General features: G+C 45.6%; 1 protein-coding gene across 3 annotated transcripts in view; it reads left to right on the top strand.

The window, feature by feature from the left end:
- SAMD11 (sterile alpha motif domain containing 11) overlaps positions 1-26,107 on the top strand; it is a 160,307-nt gene that overhangs the window by 3,018 nt on the left and 131,182 nt on the right. For 2 of the 3 annotated variants that reach the window (XM_083163284.1, XM_083163285.1), the window contains exon 2: positions 969-1,009. In XM_083163284.1, coding sequence (XP_083019410.1) covers positions 969-1,009 — 41 coding nt within the window. Of the gene's footprint in view, positions 1-968; positions 1,061-26,107 lie in introns of all 3 variants that reach the window. The other variant, XM_083163283.1, reaches the window with a different exon arrangement.

Genomic DNA, 26,107 nt, shown 5'->3' with positions numbered 1-26,107 from the left:
GGGGGGGGGGTACCTAATAATGTATGATAGTTGGGGGGTGGGGGGGCTAGTAATGTATGATAGATAGTTGGGGGTACCTAGTATTATAGCATGGGGTACTTAGTTATAGAGGGCAGTGTTATATATATTTGGGGGTATTATCGTAGTATAGAGCAATGTATACTAAGCGCTGGCAGAAGGTGTCCGGGGGCAGGCGGCCAGAGCTCCGCTGTGTGCTGCTATCCTGTAGAGATGCACGTACACAGATGGGGCAGGTCAGGACGCCAGATAGCCCGCAGCGCTCCCAGGCAGCAGGCCGCGGATGTGTCATGTACAGAGGAGGGAGGGGTGTGGGGGCAGACAGGGCAGCGCTAATGAGAGGTCATTACTCCCTCCCCGGAGAGCTCCCGGCGGCGGCAGGAGGAGGAGGAGGGAGGGTGTGTGTGTAACACGATAGAGGGCTGCTAGCACGCACTGTGCACCCAGCGGGCGCTGCCAGTCAATGTGACCCGGGGGCACACAGGACAGTGGGTGGGCGCTCTCTGATGCCAGATACTGGGGGTCTCTGTAGCATTCCCTGCAGATCTGCTGTGAGTGTAGGCAGTGCCCCCATCACACAGCCACAGCAGCCGCTGTATAAGTTACTCTGTGGTTACATTAGGTGTGGGCATGTGGAACTTGGTGTGTGACTTTGTGCAGATCTCAGTGGGGTTCTAGCCACTATGTGTACAGCAGATGTGTGTATGTGTGTGTGTGTGTGTGTGTGTGTGTGTGTGTGTGGATGTGTCTGGGTGTGTGCAAGCGATCCCCACCTGCCACCCCCCCTGCGTGTCAGTGTCACTGTGTTCCTATGTATCAGTGTCCTGCATTAGTGCTAGGTGGGACACCAGTGGGCTGCCCCTTATCTGCTGACTGCTGTCTCTATGTGCACAGCCTCCAGCTCATCATCATCTTGTCTTCTCTCTCTCTCTTACATGTGCTGCTCCCAGGCAAAAGTCTGAAGACTCTTATGTCCAAAGGAATCTTACAGGTACATCCTCCAATCTGTGATTGCCCTGGGTGTCGAATTTCGTCTCCAGTGGTAAGATTATTGCTCAGACTCTGTTTTAGCTCCTCTCTCTGCATCATTTCACAAAGGCTGTCTGCTCAGGGGCTCTGACACTAGTGCGCTCCCTGTCTGTGCGCCGCCTGACTGACAGATGTTAGGGTTTGGGGGTCTTCCATGACGCGTGCTCTTATTTCATAAGGAAAGCAATGTCTCTTGCTCAGGGATCACTTCCAGCTATTTCGTACAGGCCAATGTACAGTTTGTGTAGTTCATTTATTATATGTTGTGTTTTTATATTTAGTTTTTTTTATTATTATTTGTTGTCGATTACAATCAATGCATAATCTTACTTTAAGTCTAGTAAAAGTCAACTGTGAGTCTTGGACCTAAGCTGCTTTATCAGTAATGATTTGTGGTATTCCTATGGACGGCGTTACCAACTTTGAAAGCAAATTCTGTAATATTATTAATTATAAAAATAGCAGTCACTGGCGACACCGGCGCGGTTCTGTTCCTCAGCGTTGCAACTTTATATCCTGGCTAATGGTACAGAATAAGTAATTTTTAATGAGATTGATGGAACGCTCGTGGCAGACATTACTACATTGATTTATGAAGATGGCGGGATATTACTACTTGTCAGAGGCCAGCCTGCCATTGCAGCGTGATGCGTTGCAGGTTCCTCTGGAAGAGATGGCTCAGGAATGGGGGGAATGGGGTCTTCTCAGAAACTGACGTTTTGTATACTCTGTCTGAGTTTAATACTTCCAATCTAATGACATTACTTATTATTGACTGAATTTATCTTTTTTCATCCGGTCGCCTCCTTGTAGAAAGTTTAGCGTTATTGATGGGGATTTTTGAAAGCAAGACAGCACTTTTTTTTATTAATTAAATAATTGGTTAACTTATGAAAAACAAACCAATACTGTAAATCGGGTATGTCCGAACTGTGGCCCTCCAGCTGTTGTGAAACTGCAAGTTACAGCATGCCTTGCCATTGTTTTAACATTCCTTAATAGCAAAACTGTGGCAAGGCATGATGGGACTTGTAGTTTCACAACAGCTGGAGGGCCATAGTTTGGGCATGCCTGCTGTAAATAATGTTCTGGGTGTGTTAAGGTTTGCTCCTGTTACCTAGCCTGTCTGTGCAGTGCAAAGTGTTCCAATAATAAGATGTGTATGGGAAATATATCAGTTTTCCTGGGTCTAGTAATGTATGACTCCCGATACATTGATCTGCCACTTGGGTGCCATTATCAGGTCCTGGGCTGCTGCAGGGTATGATATAGTGGGGAGAGACCGCACGCAGCATTTTGTACAGAAAGTAGATAGGTAATATGAAAACACAAAGGGGTGTGCTATACTGAATGCACTATGCTTCCTCCAGCTTAACAGATCTCTATTTACATCCAACAGGACTGGCTGTTAGATTTCAAATGAGATAAGCCCCAATAATGTCTCCCACTTTTAATTTTTTGGCCTATCACCCAATATCGGCACAATGGATATATTGGTGTGTGTGCACTAATGTTAAACTGGCCATACATCTACAGATCGATTGTCAGATTGGGCTGGTTGGAACAAAAGCCTGGCAATGGATGAGAGTAAATGACAGTTGACCATTTGCTTTGAAATTCTGGCAAACTGCCACAAACTGTCACTCAGATATTACCAGGTTTTTGTTCCAACCAGCCCAATCTGACAATCGATCTGTAGATGTATGGCTACCTTTAGCCGATAAATGGCTTAAAAGTCTTCGTAAACGGTCTGATCGGGAGATCGCATTTTATGAATGGTTTAATATTTAAGATGGCGACCTCCTGAACCATTGACGAAGTACACGATGAGTTAAAGCTGGCCATACATCTACAGATCGATTGTCAGATCTGGCTGGTTGGAACAAAAAGTATCTGACAGTTTTTGGCAGTTTTCCAGCATTTCAAAGCAGATGGAAAACTGTCATTTGCTCTCATCCATTACCAGGATTTTGTTCCAACCAGCCTAATCTGACAATCGATCTGTAGATGTATGGCCACCTTTAGATAGAGTTGGGTACACACTGATCAGATAATTGCTCAGATGATCATTATCTGCTGTGGTTCTGGCGGATAGATATACAGTGTGTAGCTGGTCAGTCAATAGGTCGACGTGCAAAAGGTAGACATAAGTTTTTCACTTTTTTTTTTTTTAAATGTGAAAAACTAATATCGACTTTTTGTGCATGTTGACCTATTGAGACTCTGCCTAAATTTACTAAGATGGGAGTTCTATTTCAGATGAGATGTTCCTATTAGCAACTTCTAGAAGATTTTAGATAGAATCTGATTGGTTGCCGATAGCGACACCCCATCTAAAATAGAACTCCCATCTTAAGGTGCCCCCACACGGTCCAATTATCAACTTTTGAACATTTTAGTTCAAATCGCATCGTGTCCAGTTCAAATTGCGCCGTGTTTTATTTTGCCATGCGATGCGCGCTCCAGTGAGCAAAACTCGCTGAAGGCGTTCCCTCCGGTGGTTAGCACCAACCCAACCCCCTCCGGGGGCCAGGGGAGCGAATTTGGATCCGACCAGATCTGAATTGCCCCAATGTGTGAGCACCATTAGTCATCTAATAATGCACCCCCTTCTGCTGAGTGATGGGCACAGCGTGACCAGGCGTTGGCAGGAACACCGACTTGCCCTCACAGTTTATAGTTCTTTTTCCTTGTCTTTAAAGTAAAAAAAAAAAAAAAAGTAAAGCTTCTCATGCTGGTCCTGTCCCCAGTAATGTGGAACCACCAGCTGGTCCTGTGGATTTATCTCTGGCTTTTATCTTGAGGTATGATCTAACCTTAGCAACCGACAGCCAGAGCAGGAGGAGATAAAAAACCTAACGAAAGGGAATTAATGGCGAGGAACAGTAAAATCAATGAAATCCTATAGGCAGACGGAAGAAATTAGTCAAAAAGACAATTTTGCGGGATCAAATGGCAGTTTCATTGATATCACTGTTTTATTACCTGTGCTGAATGCATTTTATAATGTAATATATTTGGAGACTTTAAAGGGCCCATTTATAAGAGCTGAGGTGTAGTTTTTGTGATGTTCTTCTCTCTCTCTCTCTCTCTCTCCTTTTTATAAGCACAGCTTTGGGTCAGATTAATCTTTTTCTGCAGTAAATCGGGTTTAACATGCTGACGTCTCTGCCAGATATTGTATTTACATATTGTAATGCTTAGGATCAGAGAGACAGTGGGCCCGATTCACAGGTGGATGCATTTGCAGCCGTGGTTGCACCTTTTGCCTCGGTTGAAGGTCTTCCTACTAAGGTGCTCCCGCCGGCTGTTGTGCTAATCCTCAGCCAACTGTCACAGCATCGAACAGGGCACCCAATGTAGGGTGGTGAAAACGCTGAACATGGCGGCCACTGAAGGGGACACTCCCGCTTCTCAGTAGGCCACCTCGCTAGGACACCCGCTATCACCCATTGAAATTGCATCTATCTCCATCTTTGTGCAGTATCCATCAGGAGACGTGCGCATTGCAACATGGAAAGGTGTGCAATCAATAAATCGGTCACTTGCATCCACCTCTAAACCAAACCACTGTATGATGTGATGAGGTGTATACAAACTTGTGGCATACATTTTGTTGGCTTTTAATGGGATTGCACTATGAAGACACCAAGAGTTAGTGATGTCACTGAGGCATGAGGTGTAAATGCCTCCCGACTTTAGTGATGTCACAAGATTGCATTCCATAGAAAAGCTTTCTCTCATCATGTCACGGTCTGATGAGAAAGAAATGCAGAAAGCATTTTTGTCTTTCAATAGGGCGAGATTCTCGATCATCCTCCGCCACACATCGCCGGCATTCACATTGTTAATAATTGCATGTGCACTAACATGTACGATTATTAAGGCAAAGGACAGCTCTTGCGATGAGCTTCCTTTGCGTTATGGCCGGCGATGTGCAGCGGGTCCCCCCTCCCTCCCTGGACCCTTACCCGGCTGCCAGGGTGCCACTTCCTCCTACCTTGATGAGCCTTGGAATTGTGCGGTGCCTCCCTTACGTATAAGGGCCTTAGGCCCAGCGGCCCTCCAGATGTTAATGAACTACACATCCCAGCATGCCTTGCATCAGTTTTACCTTGGCCAAAAGCAAAACTAAGGCAAGGCATGCTGGGATGTGTAGTTCATCAACATCTGGAGGGCCGCTTGTGGCCCACCCCTTAGGGCAGTGGTTCCCAAACTGTGTGCCTAGGCACCATGGGGTGCCTCAGGACACTTGCAAGGGGGCCTTGGGTTGGTGGACCAAGATCAATTCATATTATTTATGATCAATGTACCAGGCAAAACCAGTGCTGGTGGCTGCCAATCATAATATATATGGACAAACAGAAGCAAATCCTGTCCCTCACCACATAACTGTGACATATAAACACAATGCACTTCATTTAATATTTTTTTCTGAATTTCTTGATAAGAAGCATTTGGCCTAGGGGTGCCTTAAAAATATTTTGATGCTCTAGGGTGCCGTGATTCGAAAAAGTTTGGGAACCACTGCCATAGGGGGTTATTCTAGTTCACTCACAAAGGCACAATCACTCTCTAATGGACAAAACCATGTGCACTACAGGTGGGGCTGATGTAACATGTGCAGAGAGAGTTAAATTGGGTGTTTTATTGTTTCTGTGCAGGGTAAATACTGGCTGCTTTAGTTTTACACTGCAATATAGATATCAGTTTTGAAGTACAAACCCCACCCAAATCTAACTCTCTCTGCACATGTTACATCAGCCCCACCTGCAGTGCACATGGTTTTGTCCATTAGAGAGTGATTATGCCTTTGCGAGTGAACCAAAATAACTCCTTAAGTGTGTTGTAGAATGTGCACCTGTGGAATCTCTGTGTTTCCTCACTGCCATACTACATTCTATCCTGCATTGGTCCTTTCCCCGTATTATGCTGTCTGTGCCAATTAGGGGGCAGGTGTTGTATGTTTATTTTGTACTATGTTGCTCCTATTCACAACAAAATGAATGTAATAGCTGTATATTAATTGTCTGAGTGGGTTACATGAGTTTATTTTGTTTACTTCATTTTTAGATATTTATTTCCTGTTATGTTTTTGTAGGTTATTTTTGTTTTGTTGTCATTTAATATCACCTGCATAATAAGATTAGTATTTTGCCTACTGCTTTTAGGTGATACCTGCCTACCTTCTATCTAGGCCATTACAGATATTCTATATCCATACTTATAGGTAATGGTGAGAAATCAATTTCTGTAAATAATGACCTGCCTAGCGGGTGAATCTCCTGGTATCCATCTATTTGTCTGATTTACCTGTACGGCTGCAATTATCAATAGATTCTGCCCTGGTTCAGTGCTTTATAATGGGTCTGTGAAGTGGCACAGTGGTTAGCATTGCTGCTTTACAACACTGAGTTCATGGGAAGACTCCCTGGTCTCCTCACACACCCCAGATAGATACAGGCAGGTTAGAAAACATGGATTATCCTTAGTGTGTGAAGTAGAGGCCCATAGATTGTAATATCCATTGGGGTGCGGACTGATTAGGATGATTACTTATTCTTTGTAAAGTGCTTATATATATATATATATATATATATATATATATATATATATATATATATATATATATATATATATATATATATATATATATAGTAATAAACCAAAGGCATGTGGAGTTCCAGATTTTGTGGAACTACAAGCCACAGAATGCTCCTCAAGCAAGGGGATGCAGTTAAAATCCCGGCGGTCGGGATCCCGGCGTTCAGAATCCCGACGCCGGAATCCCGACCGCCGAAATGCCGACACATTCTCCCTCCTGGGGACACCCCTGGAGGGAGAATAAATTAGTGTGCCGAGCGTAGCGAGGCACCGGGCCCGCTGTGTGGCGAGCGCAGCGAGCCCGCAAGGGGGGGCGATCCACGTCCCCCCCTTGTCGGCATTTCGGCTGTTGGGATTCCGGCGTCGGGATTCTGAACGCCGGGATCCCGACCGCCGGGATTCAATACTGAATCCCAAGCAAGAGGCATAGCTTGATTGAAAATATTATTTGCCAGTGGTTCTTGGCTTGGTTGAAGGGTTTCACAGTCTGTGGCATCGCATCCGATTGCCCTAGTATGTGGGCACCATAAAGTGCTACAATAGGATTACTGGGTCACTATTTTCTTCAACCTACCTCTGTCTCAGTAGGTACTATAATAGGTGCGTATTGCACATAAAGTAGAAAAAAGTCCTAAAATACATATTATGTACTTTTTAAAAATATCCACACTTAGATCTTCCCTCTGAGGTATATAACCAGGCACATGCACTTAATTCTCTCAAGCCCAGTACAGATGGGGCGATTTTGGTCGCTGAGCGATTTTGACTTAATATCGCTCAGCGTCCAAATCGCGGAGTGTCCCGTTTTCATCAGCCACCAATGGAGACACTACAGGAGAAGGGCGCTGATTGCAAGAGCATGCTCCTCCAACCAGTGACCAGTACCGGGTTGGTTGCGGTAGCCCGCTCCTAACACCCCTCGCCCTGTATACATGGGAATATGGTTGCTCAGTGACAATATCCCTGGCAATATTGGCTGAAAGCGGCCCGTGTGTATGGGGCTTCAGGTTTACCTGAAGTCATCCATGCATTTGTCTCATCACACTTGGCATAATGCAATATCCTCAACCTGAGTCTCCCAGCAGAAAAATTGCACCACTTGCAGCTGGCACAACTCAATTTGCCCTTTTCCTGCCCCATACCACCCAATTTTTTTTATTTTTTTCACTGACTGCCTCGAAGATGGTGAATTTATTTCTAGACTGACTCATTGGGGTTTATTTACTAAGATGGTAGTTTTATTTCAGATGGGTTGTTGCTAGGGGCAACCAATCAGAATCTACTTATTTATTTAGAATATTAAACAATGTTGACATACCTCTCGAAAGTCATGAATGTTGATGTTATTGTTGACCTTTTGACTACACCCCCTACTGAGAGGTTAACCCTGGGGGGGGGGGGGGGGGGGAGGGGGATTTAGCCAGTGACAAACCATTTTTGGGAAGAGTCTGGGGAAGAGCCTGGCCAACCAGCTCCTAACTGTCATTTTCAAACCCAGTGTGTATGTAACTTACCCATTAGGAGCTGATTGGCCGATGAAAGTTAAGTTGCATTAAGAGCTGTCCTTTGCATTGTGGCCTAAGATGTGCGGCTGGTCCCTCCAGCCTCCCGAAGGTCCCTCCCGAAGAGGTGCAGGGAGGAGGAGGTCACTGGTACAGGCTGCACAACAGGAGGGGTTCGCACAGAGGATGCAAATGGATCCTCATAGGCTTCTATGGGGTTATGCCAGCTAGAACTGGCATAACCCCCCCACGGCGAAGCCCCAGCGGTGGGACTTTGCTGCATAGGAAAATGCGGTAAAACCCCTGAAAATTGGGCTTTTATGTGATTTTTTGGTTAGTGCATCTTGCGCTATGGGTTTTTGTGCTATGCATCAACATACAATGGGGGAAATTTACTATGATGGGAGTTTTTTTCCGCATGGGATGTTGCTATGGGCAATCAATCAGATACTATTTTTTATCTTCTCCAATGTGCTAAATAAATATATCGCTTCTGATCGGTTTCCCATAGCAACATCCCATGTGAAAAATAAACTGATGTGATCATAATAATTTCACATGGGAAAAACACCTTGTATATAACAAGTGAAATTCCTACCAGTTATTCACAGATGTCGAGAGAGAGAAAGAGAGAGAGAGAGAGAGAGAGAGCAATAACTGATGCCCCTAGTAAATATTTACCTACAGAAATTATTGCTGAGAAAATTCAAGGCAAATTCTTCCGACTGGACATAAATACATGTCCCAAAAAAAAAAAGTTTAAAAAGTTTTTTTTCTTTCTTCTTTTCGCCTTCTGTGGAAAAACAGCATGAAAACTTTGACACACAGTCTTCCTCCTGAGTATTTATCTCCGTCAGCACCCCCCTTTCCCTCCTTCCTCCTTCCCCCTGTTGGCCACTGTGTGGTTGCTCAGTGTGTTCTTATCTGAGCGACCCCCTGCCTATAACTGAAGGCTTGATTCTCCAGCTGCGCCCGTAACACGTCCTGTCCCCCTCCCCATGCGGTCAGACCTCACAGCTGTCAGATAAACCGTCTCTCTGTGCTGCCGGGGGAGGGGATCTCCAGAGGAGCTGTCAGACTTGCACACAGATATTCAGCTAACAATTCCCCTTTGAAAGCTCTCAGGAAATGGGCTGGACTCGTATCCCTATGTCTGTTGACTGTGGTTTTAGTGTCAGCGGCGCACCGGGCCCACTAGGATGCTCAGCGGCTCACACGGTGCCCAACGGGCGAAGGGACACAGGGGGGGAAGCCCAGGCTCTTTTCATAAGCACCTTGTTCTCCTGCCAGGGACCTCCCACCCTCTGCCTTCAGCAGGACCAAGAAACTGTCAGCTTTATGCGCTGGAGTGTGGAAATTGCTCCCCTGCCAAATCCCTTAGATGAATAGGGACCTTTCTTATTAATAATTGCTATTAGGGGAACGTGTAAGTCCCAGGCTCCGGCTGGCATGGCTCCAGTCACGGAGCTTGTGCTCATCTCTGCTCTCGTACCTAGTTCACCAACCATCACAAGGGTTAATGTTTCCCAGCCCACCCTTGTCGCATCCAATTTGTAGTGTCAGGGAGGCTGGAGGGGGTTTAATTAATGTCTGTGCTCTGGTTTGAGGCTGGGTTCATGTGGGCCTTTGGGGTTTCTGTGATTAGGAGAATTGATTTGAAGAGGAAATTACTTGGCGGAGGCGTAGGCGGGGAGGAAGGAGGGTGGATGATAGTGTCGGCGGAACCGAGAGATAATTGAAGGGGATAAGAGGTGCCGGGGGAGGGGGAGAACAGCTTTTGGCGATAGGAATAAAGATCTACGTGAGTAAAAGGATAAGTGAGGGTTATAGAGAGGATTTGTGTCATATAATGGGCAGTAACGTCATTAATAGCACAAAATTATATATATAAATCCTGTTTTTTGGGATAGTTTCAATCGCATACTGTAGATAGGGCAAACTTTGGTTGTTGCAGCACTACAAGACACAGCATGCCTTCCAGCAACATGTTCCACTGTGGTATTGTACTGGAAGCTCTCGGGTGATTATATTCTGAAGTAAACTGTATTCGTTTAGTAGATTTTAATCTTGGGTGACAAAAGGGCTTGCGTGTATTTTGTTGGTATTTATGCCGACATGGCTATAGTATTGATATTTTCATTTATGTTGACATGCACCACGAAGACATTAAGCATGTCGACGGGGAGTTTTTGGCTGAAGCCAAACTAACATTTTTACAAGTCATTTTTGCAATGTTGATGTTATAACATTTTACATTTGTTATTAATGTCAACTTAGCAAATGTTGACTATCTGAATGTGGACAATTGGTGAGACTGTATAGTTTAGTTGTAGATGTATGGCACTCAATTTCATGATTTTCTGGTTTGTAGTTTGTTTGGACGTGAGCTTCCCTAATACCCCTTTCACACCAAAAACCCTGGATGATTAAAACCAGTCTCAAGCCGTGTCACAGCAGCTAGAAAGAGCGTCCACGCTGCAGGCTGGATGTGGGTTATTGACAGCAGTTAGCGATGACCTCTCCAGGTGTTGGTGATCCAGCTCTCCATATGACTGCTCTCCTTTTATTTATTTATTAACAGTTTCTTATATAGCGCATACATATTCCGCAGCGCTTTACAGAGAATATTTGAACATTCACATCAGTCCCTGTCCCAGTGGAGCTTACAATCTATATTCCCTACCACATGTACACACACGCACACAGACATTCTAGGGTTCATTTTGTTGGAAGCCAATTAACCTATCTGTATATTTTTGGATTGTGGGAGGAAACCGGAGTACCCGGAGGAAACCCACGCAAGCACGGGGAGAATATACAAACTCCGTACAGATATGGCCATGGTGGGGGTCGAACCCAAGACCTCAGCGCTGTGAGGCAGTAATGCTAACCATTACACCATCCGTGCTGCCCTATGCTTTTACCATGACCCAGGTTGGATAAACCCAGGTTACACCGCAGAGTGGCAGGTTTGACCCTGGTAACTCCCAGGGGCGGATTCCCAGGTAACACAACCAGGGTTGCATTCCCGGGTAACAACCTGATTATACCCTTGCCAATCCTGGACCCAACAATGGGGGGGGGGGGGGGGTAGCAGTATGTGTGTGTTACCCTGCCTGCTCGGGTGGGCCAGCGCCCACCCCCAATTCGGCGGGTATCATAAAGTGAGTATGGACTTACTTTTCAGAGCGACCATTAAATGGTTGTTTATCACTTTTGAAGCTTTGTGCATCTGGTCCTATATCAGCGAGCTGAAACCTGAACCCACCAGGGTAATGCCAGCTAAAAGTAGTATAATCATGAGGTTTTCTACAGTAGAACCCTGCTAGCCAGTTGTGAATAGTTTACCCCCGGCTGCTATAGTTTTTGTCTTGACACTTCTGGTGCACGAGATGTTGGATAATAATTACGTTCTAGGCGGCGTTAACAAGTACTTCATTCTGGAGAAAAGTTTTCGCTTTTACAGTGTTAGTTTATGGGGGATTGTATAATCATTAGCATCACTGAAGAGTATGAATATTCATGGCTGTCTTAATCTTATGGCTCTATTTTAGTATTTGACACTGCGGCACATTTGCACTTTATCTCTTGCTGTAAATGAGAGCCAAAAGTTATGCTAGCTGTCACCACTAGTTCACCCTGTGAGTCTGCCGACGGCCATTATCTTGTCACTTGGAGACACAAGTTAAGGCTTTCAATAGCCTGATACGTCTCCGTTTGAACACGGACCCAATAGGTGGTACCCGGGAAGCTGTCTCTGCCTTGTTGCCACGGTAACTGCATCCAGTGTCTGAAGACAGGAAAGGGCAGGCGTCTCTTATCCCCACTGTCTGGAGCTTCATTGATGGAGTGAGATTAGATGGAAGTAGATAATTGAGGGTCACTGAGCTCTGTCTGGCAGGCTATCTTCAGGGAGGTTAAAGCACAAACTCCCATCCCATGGTGCTTGGATGAAAATAAGAACAGAAAAACGGAGAATAAAATGTGCTTTAAACACCTGAAGTCACTTATTGGGTAGTGTGCCAGTGCTATGGAGCGATGCAGAGTACTTCACAGTAATATCAATATAATTAGCCTCTGTTTCTTTCTGCAGGCTTATGTAGAAGTTTGGGAAACTAGCAGCTAGGTAGCATGTAGGTTCATTGTTCTCTATATAGCATCATATGTTCTCCCAAACCACATATATTCCCATAAACTAGTTATTCACTGTAAAACAAAGCTCTGGAAACATTTCATTTGATCAAAATTGCTGCTGTTTGATAATGGTGCATGGCCAGCAACATGTGAGGGAAATATATTTGCATAAAGCAGGCAAGGACAACCTGTGACTCTCCAGATGTTGTGATACTACAAATCCCATCATGCCTTGCCACAGTTTTGCTATAAGGTATTGTTAAAACTGTGGCAAGGCATGCTGGGATTTGTAGTTTTACAACATCTGGAGAGCCACTTGTGGAATGAGGTGAGTAGACAGCTCCCCACCTCATTGATGCATCACACTACCCTGGCTAGTTTATGTGTATGGGCAGTTACTGACTTGTGCAGGCTTACAGTGAAGTAAGTAAGTTTCTGGTGTAGACACATGTGATGTTACGTGGGGGGGGGGGGGGGGGGGGGTGTTGTCCCAATACAATACATTGGGTGCCAGACCATCTCTGTTATACATGATTTTCTTTATGAAGTGACTACACCAGCACAATACTTGCTAGAAAAATGGAAAATGTTCTACAGCTCCTTCACCATTGCTGCCCAGTAATTGGGAGTGTAACAGTGGAACCTAAACTATTTGCATCTCCTTACTAGTGCTTCTCTGATTGGCTACCGAGTCTGAGGACTCCAGGTTCCTCAGGATGACCGGTGTAATCACACTGTGGAGGCCAGTACTTTAAAAGATGCAAAACGTGTTCTCTACATGCCTGCAAAGTGGGACTGATGCGCAGTGCAGCATAGTGCAAATCGTACACCGTTGGCAATGTACGTAAACCTGGGGTTTATGTACATCTCTGAATTAGTCCCAAATCTCCATTATCATGTTTTCACTGATTTACAAGCACTGCGCATATACTCTACTCGTATAATCTTTGTCCATTCTACAGATGTTACTGAGAGCTGCTTCTCAGTCTTGCTCTGCAGCTCTCCTCATACGGCTTAGTAGAAGTCTCCTATCTTCTCTTATCACCGTTCTTCTTTTCTATATCATCGCTCTGCATCTCATTTTATCCATCCCAGTTCTGCATCTACAGCTCTCCCTCAGCCCCTCCCACCGTCTCAGCATGTCTCCTAGGACATGGCGCCGCCTGAACCTTCCCTCATGTTAGGCTCCACCCACTACGGGATTCTAGCTTCCTATTTAGTTTAGCTATTCTGCCTCCTGTACAGGATACGGGAATTCTCAACCTCTAGTCCTCATATGGGGCTCATACTTTATTGCCATAACTGGGTTCATGACCTCATTTCATGGGCCCTTTTCTTTGTATGGTATTTCCCCCCCCCCCCACATAATATAATTTGGGGGTGTCTCTATCCTCTAACAATTTAGGGCACCAGATGACCACAGGTACTCGTGGGGCCCCGGTGGCGATTTTCTTCCTTAGGGATCAACCATCAATGTGACCAGTGCAGTTACGCCCCCTTCACTGATTGGCCTACAGTCCCGTCTCCACTGATGGTCATCAATGATGTCATTCTTGGATAATTTAATAATGCACCATGGATAGAGACCAACATTTTGAGTCCCATCGATAACCATCCCTAGTCCCCCTCTGTTCTCGCTACCAAACTCTCTATCTCAGTTGGCGTAAAGATGGACATCGATGGCTGGATTCTTATTTAGTTTCATCCTGGTGTGCGAGCACAAAGTCCCACATCCTTCAGTGATAGACTTGCGGCCTCCTGACATGATTGGTTCTTTGCCTGCCATTGACCTCTGCATTGAGGTCACCATTGCTGGTAAACCCACTGATGGCTATACCTTATTCCATATCTGTTTTGATATGAAAAATCAGACTGTTGTATCATACCGCCGCTCTTTTATACTCCTTTCACACCAGCGTAATTTCCCAGGTTGGGCCCGAGAACCACCCGCGACTGTGTAAGGTTCCCGGGCCAAAGTCCCGGCAAAACTTGCCAGGATTTCAACTCTGCTATGGAGCAGGGTTGTTCCCGTGTTCAACCCGGGGACCTGGCCGATTTAAAAGGGGTAGGGGGTACTTACCCGGGTTGCCGGTCCTCGGTGTGCTGTCAGATTACAGCTAACACTGAAACATGCTTCCATGTCAGCAGCAGCAATAGCACCTCCAACCACCTCTGAGTCAGGCCTATTCTGTATACTGTACTGCTATGCGGAGGTTCTAGCGCATGTTCTAGTGACTGAAATCCCATTCATGATCTTTAGCAGTATACTATCCACACTCACAACTGTGTTACAGATCGTCAGTACATGACTGAAGTAGCTATCATATCACTGGCCTCTGCAATTCCTTTTCTATCCCACTTCCAATATTCTTCACCTGGGCACAGCCACTCTTACCTAGCATTTCATGTCGTTGCATGTAACTTGTTCATAGCCTGAGTCTCATGAGCGCTGCATAATTGTTTATAAATAAAAAATAATACCCACACAGTACAGCTTTGATGAGTTTTCCATGACAGACGCTGTTAGAGGCACAGGCTAAACTCCCAAGTTTGCAGAGAGAAAGACGCCTCTATTTGCAGACGACTTAGCCCTCGAGTGGTGGCGGCGGCGGCGTTCCTTCTGTTCTCCACCTGCAGTTTGTCGCGCCGCATATGTTTGCAGCCTCTGGGGAATTGGATTGAAGGTGTTAGGTCCCGGAATCCTTGTTGACTTCCGTGGTGCGGAGAGCAGCCAAGCTTTCATACACCTGGGAGCTCTATTCCTTCCACTCCCTCTGTGTGTGGTTTTTTTTTTTCTTTCTAACCCTTGTTCTGGGTGTCAGGTAAGGAAGCAGGGAGGAGCAGGTGAGTCTCTAAATAGGCGATAAAAAGACTGTTTTGTTAAGGCTTGCACCTCTCTGTACACACACCTCCCTGTGCGAGGCACTAATGATTATGGAAGTGAGCCAGACAGAGTTGAGTAGGGGAAATTCCTTACGCGTGAGCCATTTGTCTGCTGGACATGAAAGAATGAAATGCTCTCCTTTCCCTTAACATAAAACACACGTGTGCAGGCCAATGAATTTTCAATGCAAGATAATCCAATTTGAAATGTAATGTTGTAGTTATTTATGTTCTAGCCATGCAATCGGTTACAGATGTATTCTCCTACACATGACCTTTTGGCGCCATATGCCATAGGGACTAATTCTTGGACTTCCCCATCGTAGCTGCACCCAGGGTCACCTATAGTACACTGGGTGTTTAGGATTAATATTTTTGTTGCAATGGAATTGGTATAAAGTCACAGAAAAATTGTATTCATTGTGTGGCGCAATGCATGGTGCAGGTCACTGGTACCGGTCCAGGTCTCACACAGCATCTGCATACAATGCCACGTTGAGTGTTCAGGGTATTTGGGCATGAAACGATTGTCGGATTAGTGATGACAGTAAAACAAATTTGGTACAAGACTTTTGTTGCAAAATATTACCCCTTTCACATCACACAAATAACTCGGGTCCAACCCGGGTTGTTGCCAGGTCGACGTGCGTTATGAAAGGACCTTCTGAAAATACCCAGGCCCAGCAACGGGCATTCTGACCCGGGTTAAAAAAAGGGTTAACCTCGGCCTGCTGTGCAGCGTGAACAGGTAACAGGGTACCGTTCACTCTACAGGGAGGAGGCAGTGTTAGCTCCGCCCTGCCTCCCGATGAAGTCAGCAGCCCGGCTTATTGCCGGGTCACTGCGGGGGACCTTGCATCACAAATGCCGCATCTCTCACGGGACAGACCCTTGTCCCCTGGTGCGACCTGGCATTTGTGATGTGAACGGGGTATAAGTGGTGCACCCAATGGGGCTGCTGTTTATATATAGACACAGCCTGTATTGTATTTGTAGTATATCTTCCTTGCACATGTTTATTAAGCTCAGTGCCTTTTATAATATCTAGAATCTGTGTCCCAAGCTGAATATCTCCTAAAACACTCTTAAATTCATCTCTCTCCCCCATGCAGGTACTTTGTGATGGGTCCGTTCACCAGGAATCCCACCATTTTCTCTGTTTTATAATGGTTCTGATAATTATGGTCATGTAGAGGCTTCTCTAGGTGGCTCTGATAAAGTATCTGCGCACAGGAGAATTTAGGGAGTTATCCGTGACGTTCACTATAAATGACAATGGCTATCTGAGTGGTTAGTTCGATCACTAGTTAATTAGACCCCTCTGGTGCATATAGATCTTTACTGAAGCTATCGAGGACAGGCCCCCGGCAGATTGCATGCTCTCCGGAAGTAGTGATGTGTCAGCCCTTCCTGTTCCCGCCTTTCTGATAACAGTATGGTGAGGACTCAGAGCAGGAAAGTGTTCATTGCTGCTTAAAATAGTTAAACCGACAAATAATTCATAATCAAGCAGAAAATACTGTTAATATTTAACATTTCCACATTTGTATAGTTGACCCCTCCTGCTTGCAGGGCCAATCAATGATTTAGTTCATTGGTTCTCAAACCCGGGCACCTGAACAGCTCATGTTTTCAGATCTCTCTGTAGGTGCACAGGTGTATTCATTACTCACCGACAGATTTTAATAGATCCACAAGTTGAGCTTTGTACTTATTTCGCTCGCGATTCTGTGAGGAGACCCGGAAAATGCCCCGTTGGGGGCCCAGAGGAGAGAGTTTGAGAAACTATGGTTATAGTCAAATTTCTGGATCCTGACACGGAGACCAATTTAAGTGTCATAGAAAGTTGTTGTTTTTGTCCTTTTTAATCTCCTGGGATTGCATGAGGTTTGTGATCAGCGCTGTGAGTGTCAGCAGAGACCCTACAACTCCCCAGACGGGCATCACTCAGTGGCATCACTTGTCGTTCTCCTTGTGTCTTGTTACATTTCCCTCTGTTCCATGAACATGGTCACTTGAGTTTACCTTCTGCTCCTTTGCACCTCCAAGCTCAGAAACACGAAGATGCCATGCCCGCCGGATCCCCGACTAGCAGCGCTGCTTGTATTTCACCAGCAGTGTTATTATGTAGGTCATGCCTCTCCGGTTATGGCTCTGTAAATCTAGTTCATCCAGCATACGTGCAATGGATGTGAAGGAGAGACTCTCTGGACGGTGAGCAAAGAGGGAACCTTCGTTCTGGAGTGAGACTGTTTCCAATTACACTTGGGAGCTGACAATGCTGTGCACATTGGGAAAGCCTGGGTGCACTGCAGGTGGGGGAGAGTGTAAAATGTGCAGAGACTTCTATTTAAGAGAAATCCAAACTCAAATTGCTATGTAAATATAAAGTGGTCCAGCATTTGTGGGCTACATAAAAAAGCAGCCAGTATTCACCCGTATGCAGGAAAATAAGTGTATTTGCACCTCTTGTATTGCAGCACGGTTGGTCCAGGTGCACTTACGTCTATATCCATTGATTCCAACTTAGGGTCGGTAGTAGGTGCATGTGGTGTAATAGTTCTATTCAGATTCATACTAGAATTAATACTGAACAGTGTTGGATTGTCTGCTGCAGAGGTACTACACAATGTCATCCTGTCAGAAGGCATTTCATATTCCTGAAGAACAGTGTTTAAACCTGTCTTCAGGGGCCCCTGACAACAATAGGTGGAAAAGGGGGATGAGGTTGGCCTTTTATTGGTAGTTAGATGTACCCATCAGGCAGTTTAGATGGAGGGTTATTGGATGTTTGCAGCTAATCAAATCATCTTTCTTCTGGAAATCCCTCCCCTTTCCATTTTTGTGGCCTTAGCGCAGGGATGGGGAACCTTCGGCTCTCCAGCTGTTCTTGAACTACAAATCCCAGCATGCCCTGCAACAGTTTTAGCATGGCCAAATAGCAAAATTGTAACAGGGCATGCTGGGATGTGTAGATTTGGTCGCATGCGATGCGATCGACGCGACCGACCCGATTTTTTGATTGAATGAAATGTAAATCGGGTCCCTGGGACCCGATTTTACATTGGATTCAATGTAAAATATTCCCAACCCCCCCAAATTTAACGGCGTAAACCCCACCCCACGATAGACGCCAACCCGAAGCGTGGCGAGCGCAGCGAGCCCGTGAGGGGCGGCGGTGCGCGTCCTCCGACCTTTTCATTCCCCTACTATCCACGTCGGCGTGGAGTTGAGAATAGAATAGTGTGGCGAGCACAGCGAGCCCCGCGAGGGGACGCGTATACCTGTGAAGTTATACGCGTCCCCTCGCGGGGCTCGCTGCGCTCGCCACGCTTCGGGCTCGGTGGCTCGCTGCGCTCGCCACACTATTCTATTCTCAACTCCACACCGACGTGGATTGTAGGGGAATGAAAAGGTCGGAGGACGCGCATCGCCGCCCCTCGCGGGCTCGCTGCGCTCGCCACGCTTCGGGTTGGCGTCTATCGTGGGGTGACGACGGGGACATCTATAATGTGAAATGGGTCATATTGGCCCATTTCACATTTTTTCACATTTTCTCACGATTTCAATGTTAAAAAATATTTTAACATTGAAGCCTATCGGGGGCATCGCGTCGGGACCAATGTTAATGGTCCCGACCAACGCGATGCCCCCGATATTTTACCTTTCCCGACACGATTTCAATGTTAAAATATTTTTTAACATTGAAGCCTATGGAAAAATCGGGGGCATCGCGTCGGGACCAATGTTAATGGTCCCGACCGACGCGATGCCCCCCGATATTGTGTCTTAGCCGGCCAAATGGACCTGATTTCAAAGGAAATCGGGTCCATCGTGTGGATCGTGTACCTTAACTTAAAGGTACACGATCCACAAGATTGTGGCCGTGCTAGGAAACAAGTACCTTTATTAAATCTAGATCTTCTCTGTTCTACCTTCCTGGAGTAAGTGGCACCATCTGCTTGGCTGGGCCTATCGTGATAGTTACGGGAATTGGGTGTATTTACAAAAGTACATGTCAAAATCGCAGAGCCAACTTTGTTTTCCATTTAGTCTGATGGGTTGGCAGAAGGTTGCGATATGTAAGTTGCCGCTGGTGGGAGGTTAGAAGGCAGGTGTCATCTGCCAGGGGGAATTTATGACTGTTGCTTGTTGCGGATCAGATGACCTATTTTTTCTAATTGTTTACTTAGCTTTATGTTTGCTTTATGCTGTTCTTTGAAGTCACTTTTTTTTTTTTTAAGCCATTGTGAAATAAGCTTTCTGAATGCTTCCGCTTTCTTCTATCTTGACCTTATCTTGATAACAGCCACATCTGTTCTTATGTTTACATTTTGGTGCCATTTTTGTAAACCTAAAACTATAGGGAAAAACGTTACTGATATTTTCCATCACTTTTTTTTCCCATAAAGTCTCCCATTTTTTAGTATATCAATGATCTACAAACAGTACAATACATTCTAATAAGAGTCCAGTCTGCTGGCGTGTTCCACTGTGCAATCTATTTTGAGAAATGCTGGCATCCAATCTGTCTCTTTCCTATAATCTTAGAAAAAACATTTTCAACATTTTATATGTTGATTTTGGATTTTGACAGATTGTATGAACCCTAGGAGTCAATGGCATGCGTTACCTATTGGCAGAGGAAGATTGTGATATATCCTTGCCTACTGAGTTTCATGGAAATTGTAAACATCTTGCAGATTCTACCAGCAAAAAAGCAGGGTATTTTTTTGTATGTTATTGCAAAGGACACGAACACACTGCTGTGATCTTGTTGCAGTAGGCGTACGTTACATTTTGTGCACTTAAAGTTGCAGTCTTGGAGCGTACACTGGATTGTGAGGCGTATTTTACTTGTTTTAGCACTTTGAATACTCCAGAACCAAGAAAGTACGGGCATTGTACACTTTACCGTTCCCAAGCAGAGTCCACGTGAATGGTAAAAGTCTGAAAAAGTCCTGAGAAAGATAAAAAAAAACCTCCTCATGTTGATTTTGATATGTTCCGACCATTGACAATGTCAATCTTGTGCAGGTCAACCGATTGGCTGTCGACCCCCGGATACCGCGTGCCACTCCTCTTATAAACTGTCTTGCATGCAGCTCTCCATCGGTCGTGTTACCTACTCACAGAGGTGGCATCTGCTTTGTGGGCTGAGGAACTAAAAGCTGACTGAGGCACAAGGCACGTTTTACCTCATACCTCTCTGATGTCACTAGTTCATAATGAATGAAGTGGTAGAATATTGGTTCAGATTGAAAGCGACTCTGCTCGGTGTAATTGGTGAAATTGGGGTCTATGGGCAGATTTATAAAAGCATATACTACTTTCACATCTCAATGCCGGTTCGTACCTTAATTCCACGCCCGGCACATTGACACTAAACTCGGGTCACAACCCAGGTTTAACCCTTCTTATAACCCGGGTAAAATTTCCAGGTTGGTCGACCCGAGTTATTAGGTTTGGTGCTTTCACCTCCACCCATGCCTACCAGGCAGCAACTTGGCAATAATCTGAGTTTTAAGCGCTATGTAAAAGCGGTATTGGAGAGAGATCAAGTATCGATCAGCTCATGGGTGGGATGTATTAAAATACATCGCCGCCCTTCGCGCCCCACCCCCCCCCCCCCCCCCGCCTCGATGCCGCCGCATATGTACTAACATATGCGGCTGGCATCGAGATGCGGTGACGGAGGCCCCCCGCGATACCTGTACTGTGGTCTGCGGGGGGTCTCCGTCACCTCCCAGTCGGCTTCTGCTGCTTTCACGCCGGGGACAGCTAAGCAGGCTGTCCCCGGCGCTTCCTCCTCCCCCCTGCAGCCGGAAGGACGTCCGGCTGCATTGATAGGGGGAGGAGGGGTTTACCTTCCGGGGTCCAGGAGTACCTGCAAGAAGGTAAACCCAAGGGAGGGGGAGAGGGGGGGTCGGCGAGGCGGCGGGGTTGCGGCGACGCGGCGGGCGGCGAAAAGAAGCCCATAGGCTTCTATAGGGTATCGCCACCTAAAGGTGGTGATACCCTTCAATGCGGTATCATTTTTGATACATTGGAAAATGCGGTAAAACCGGGGTTTTACCGCATTTTCCATTTGATACATCTCACCCCATGTCATTTTTCTATGACGGGCTGCAACAAGACAGCTAATTGGTTGGAACTTTATGCTTACCCAGTTTATCTCTAAAGAAGGCTTAACCTGGGTGCACACATAAAAATCTCTGTCCAATCTATCTGATGGGAACAAAAATCTGGTAACGTATGGGAGCAAATGAGAATTGAACATCTGCTCCCAGGCACTGGAAAATCAATAATGGTCATCCAGGCAAATTGGATAAATCTATTTGATTTAACAAATTTATTTGAGCAATGTTTTTTGTCCATCTTTCAGCGTCTGGGAGCAAATGGTTGATTCTCCGATGCTCCCATATCTTACCAGAGTTTTGCTGCTCCCTTCAAGCAGATTGGACAGATAAATCTTAAAGTGTGTAGCCAGCTTTAGTATAATGTCAGGATGGATTATAACTCTGTAGGGAATGGATCATAGTGTCAGGGTCGGCACACCCAGAAGGCCGAAAAGAAAATGTTCAGCATGAGTTTTTTTTTTAAATTTTGGGTGTCAATTTGTAGATTGGACCCCAAGTTAGTGTAGTGCAGGGATGGCTAACCTTGAAACTCCAGCTGTTGTTGAACTACACATCTTCAAAATAAGAGAAAAATGTATGTTAACCCATTGTCCATGTCGACTAATTGACTGTTGACCTAATGCATTAGGTTGACCAGGGCCATAACTAGGGGAGGGCTAGGGGGTCACGCGCCCCGGGCGCTGCTTGTGGGGCTGCTGTCAGGTCCGGGCAGTGGGGGTCCGGGGACGGGCACCGGGGTTCCGGGGATGGGCGTAGCGGCAGCTGGAAGCAAGCTACGCTATTTGCCGGGTGGGAAGCAGATTTTGAAAAGACTTGCCGGATGCTGATTGGCTGAATTCTCTCAGCCAATCAGCGTCTGGCAAGTCTTATCAAAATAACCCCCCGGGGCGACCCAATGACTGCCTTGTCCCGGGCGCCGGAAACCCTAGTTTCGGCCCTGGGTTGACCAGAATTCCGGATCCTTTCCTGGTAAACGAATTACTGCTCTGATACAGTCCCAGTGCAGAAACTAGAGGTAAAAATGTTACTTCCTGCGAACAATTTAATTAAAGATTCTTTCCTCCCCCCCCCCCCCCCCACTGTGGATTTGCATTATTGGGAAATTTGGGGGGAAGTTTCCTGTATTCTTTCTGAGGGAATGTTGAGCCGCCATTGTATTTTACTTAATATAGAGAACTTGCAAAACAAGGCTTGTAGATTTTACAAAGGCTGGCTTTAGTCAAATGAAACTTTTTTTTTTCTCTTAAAATCATAGATTTTCGCCCATTCTCTAGTCGCAATGTTGAGTTTTGCCTTTTAATAACATTGACATTTTAAAACCGGCAGGAAAAAAATCGCAGGAAATTGTCGATTCTTGAAAATCCACAGCTCAATACATTTACCCCATGGTTGGAATTGATCGGTGTGTGCAGAAAGAGTAGAAATGCTTTATTAAATGCAACAGAACTTTATGTAGATTTAGAAAGGCAAGGAAAGAGACAGCCAATATGGGTATCCAGACAGTTAATACATGCTACAAGAATCTTGCTGTTAAGACTTGAACGTCATTGGTTCTGGCCAACAAATTACTGTTAAGATCATTTCATCTTGGGAGATTAGTACAATTAAAAAACAAGAGGTTTTTTTCCACAAGGGAAAGAAATCAGGCGTTCTTTATGTCTTTATGTCAAAGTAATGTCCTGTAGCAAAGGTGTATATCATTTTAGATGGAAAGTTGTGGACTACTAAAAGAATTGAGAAGCCCACTGCCATCTGTCAGCATACCAGCAAGCGGGCACCCACATTTTTAGGATTGTTTTATGGAAACTCACCAGCTCAGTATCTCGCCCTATCGCCTCCTCCCTAATACTGGGTCTGCTTCAATTGCTGAATTGTTAGACGCGTTCTCGCTAATCTGCAGCATGCTGGCTGGTAAGATCTGATCGCTGTTCAATCTTTCTGTGTCATATTGAAAAATATTCCTGGGATGTTAATATTGTTGTTATGGGAATACACAGGGAAACTCCCTATTACGTCAGTGGAAATACCTCTGCAATAGCACTCCCTTCATGTTGTAGATTATCTAAACGTGTTTGGGCTTTATATAATGTCCAACAATTTATTAAAAACTTTCTCTTCTAACCAGTGCAAGAGCAATTATATATTACATTTGACAAAAATATTACATTGTGGCAATCTCCGATTCTCCATGTTTATTCAGTGGCTCAGTTATTACATTTGTGCTTTGTAGATGGTTAATTCCCATTTTCTTGTGAGCTGCACCCCAAGCCCAGCCGGTTCTGCAAACCCCCCCCCCAGAAGCACCCGGAAGCTTACCGAGCAGCAGGATTGCATGACATGCTGTCCTTTTGCATGCGATCCCGACAAGTGCTGCCAGAGGCTGTCCAATCCGACAAATCCTTTGTGCAGCCCTTGCGATCTAGAGGCTCCGATCTGACGCAGACCTTGCATCGAATTGGAACTAAGGCGCATGCGATTCCCCTATATCTGTACAGGTCATAGGGTCGACCACTAAAGGTCGACATGAGCCAAGGTCGACACATGTGCTTAGGTCGACCCAAGCATTAAGTCAACATGGGATAGGCCGACAGTGTAAAAGTCAACATTGGGTTTTTTCACCCCAATGTTGACACAGTCGACATGTACACCGTATCGATGCACCGCATCTCCTCGCTGTGCTTGACCTTAGTACTGTTGACCTAATCGCACTAGTGCAGTGGTTCCCAACTCTGGTCCTCAAGTACCCCCAACAGTGCACGTTTTCCAGGTCACCTGGCAGGTGCACTCATTATTCAGACACATTTTAAAAGATCCACAGGTGGAGCTATTTATTTCACCTGTGATTCTGTGTGGAGTGCACTGTTGGGGGTACTGGAGGACCAGGGTTGGGAACCACTGCACTAGTGTATAGCCAGCTTAACTCTGGGGGTTGGAACCCCCCCCCCCCCCCTCCCTTTGACTGCACATATTACATCCCTTCCCAAAACAAGGGGAGGGAGGTTGGCATTCAGATCACAATCTGCAATCAAGAGACTTGACTTGGTGAACGTAATTGATTAGTCTAGTCTGTATTCTACTGTAGCTGCGTGGATCGGCCCTCGAGGTTCAAGCTACAGGGGAATGTGCTCCTTGTGAAAATGCTTTACCAAGTGCTTGTGTAGCTTGAGAAACACTATAGGGATTTGCCTTCCTCATCCATGGTTCCGGATTGTGGAAAACGAGGCTGTGCGGATTTTCCATGGCCGCTACAGGTAGTGCTGCTTTCTCCCAGGTGCCTTTATTTAGCATCCCTTTCAAGCAGCAGCGAAGCTTTTGGAGAATATTTTACCATCTCCCATCAGTGCATTATTACTTATTTATTGGAAAGAAACAGAATGTACATCAGTGTGAAAGGCAGGCATGACGTGATAAATAGCACAATACATTAGATACAGCAGATCTGAGCTGATCCTGAAAGAGCCTTTGCTTTACCTGGAAGTGGCTGTTTTTTGGAAATTGGAGTGGAGGTTGGGAGCAGTGGTTATATGGTTTATTTTTGTACTGCTTGTGGCAGACAGAGGGCCAGATGCACTAAGCTTCAAAAGTGATAAAATGGAGGGAGAGTGATAAACAGCCAGCCAATCAGCTCCTACCTGCCATGTCACAGGCTGTGTTTGAGAAACGTCAGGCAGGAGCTGATTGGTTGGTTGTTTATCAATGACCCATACCCTGAATAGATAAACTGGATTTTCCATTACTCTGCGGCCTTAAACAAATCTCTGTGATCATCTAAATTGCAAGCTCTGCACAGAGAAAGGAAGTTATAAAATGTAATTATGTCATTTTACACGGTTTGATCTAATGGTTCCCTCTTTCAGTATAATGGTTCTCTTGATGAGTTCAGTTCTGTGGTGACGGTGTCTAGAAATGTTGGGCTGAATGTAATTGTTGGAGACGAGCCGGTTTTGCCTTTGTCAATGACTGCTGCTTTAATAGCAAAAAAGTCCTGCACCTCCAGAACTCGGAGGCTATTTAATATTGCCCCTGGGCCCTGGACTATGTTGTTCACACTGTTCAAATAAATTGTATTTTTAGAATGTGACTCGTAGACTAATGCTGTGAGAAAAGAGACTGTGCGGCACAGTCTATTTCTACTATGTTGGAACGAGGAACATGCTGCACAATGCAGAGTTGTCCCTGGTTGTGGCCGTTGCCGGCTCCGGGCTGTGCAGGAGATCTCGCGTTGGTAGGCAGATCTCCTGCATTCCCAAAGCAGCCAACCGGGCAGACAGAGGAGGTCAGTGTGCGAAGGTGCGCTGTGTGCACAAGGGGGCATCCCCCGTTCTGGTGGGCAAGATGTTAATACATCTTGTCGTTGTCTCTTTCTGCTTCACCTCGGTAATAAGACATAGCAGAAAGTGTTATAGCAGCTCAATAAGTGCAGCTTTAATAGTTCTCCCCCTGTGTTTGAAAAATGACAGTTGGGAGCTGGTTGGCACTTTTACTTCAGTCCTCCATTTCTTTCCAAGGTTAGTAAACAGAACTCTTGATTTCAGTTTGAAGTGCCCACACTCATCTAGTCACCTGGCAAGGTGTCATATTTTGCCCCATGTGTGCTGGGGGTTTTGGTGGCATAATATGAACTGGAGACTCTGCATTGTATTTAACACATTCCTGGCGCTGGGAGTATTTCCATATTATAGTGTTTTAGTGTTCATTCTAGCACCCGCTATCTTTGGAAACCCATGCAGTTCCTGTTCCCTGCCTGGGGTGTCGCTGTCTGCTGTGGTGTTTCTAGCACAGGTCTGGTTTGCATAT

This window comes from Crinia signifera, chromosome 19 (genome assembly GCF_055691185.1).
Source record: "Crinia signifera chromosome 19, ASM5569118v1, whole genome shotgun sequence".
NCBI lineage: Eukaryota > Metazoa > Chordata > Amphibia > Anura > Myobatrachidae > Crinia > Crinia signifera.
Note: the sequence above shows the minus strand (reverse complement) of the source record. Positions and strands in the feature narration are given on the sequence as shown.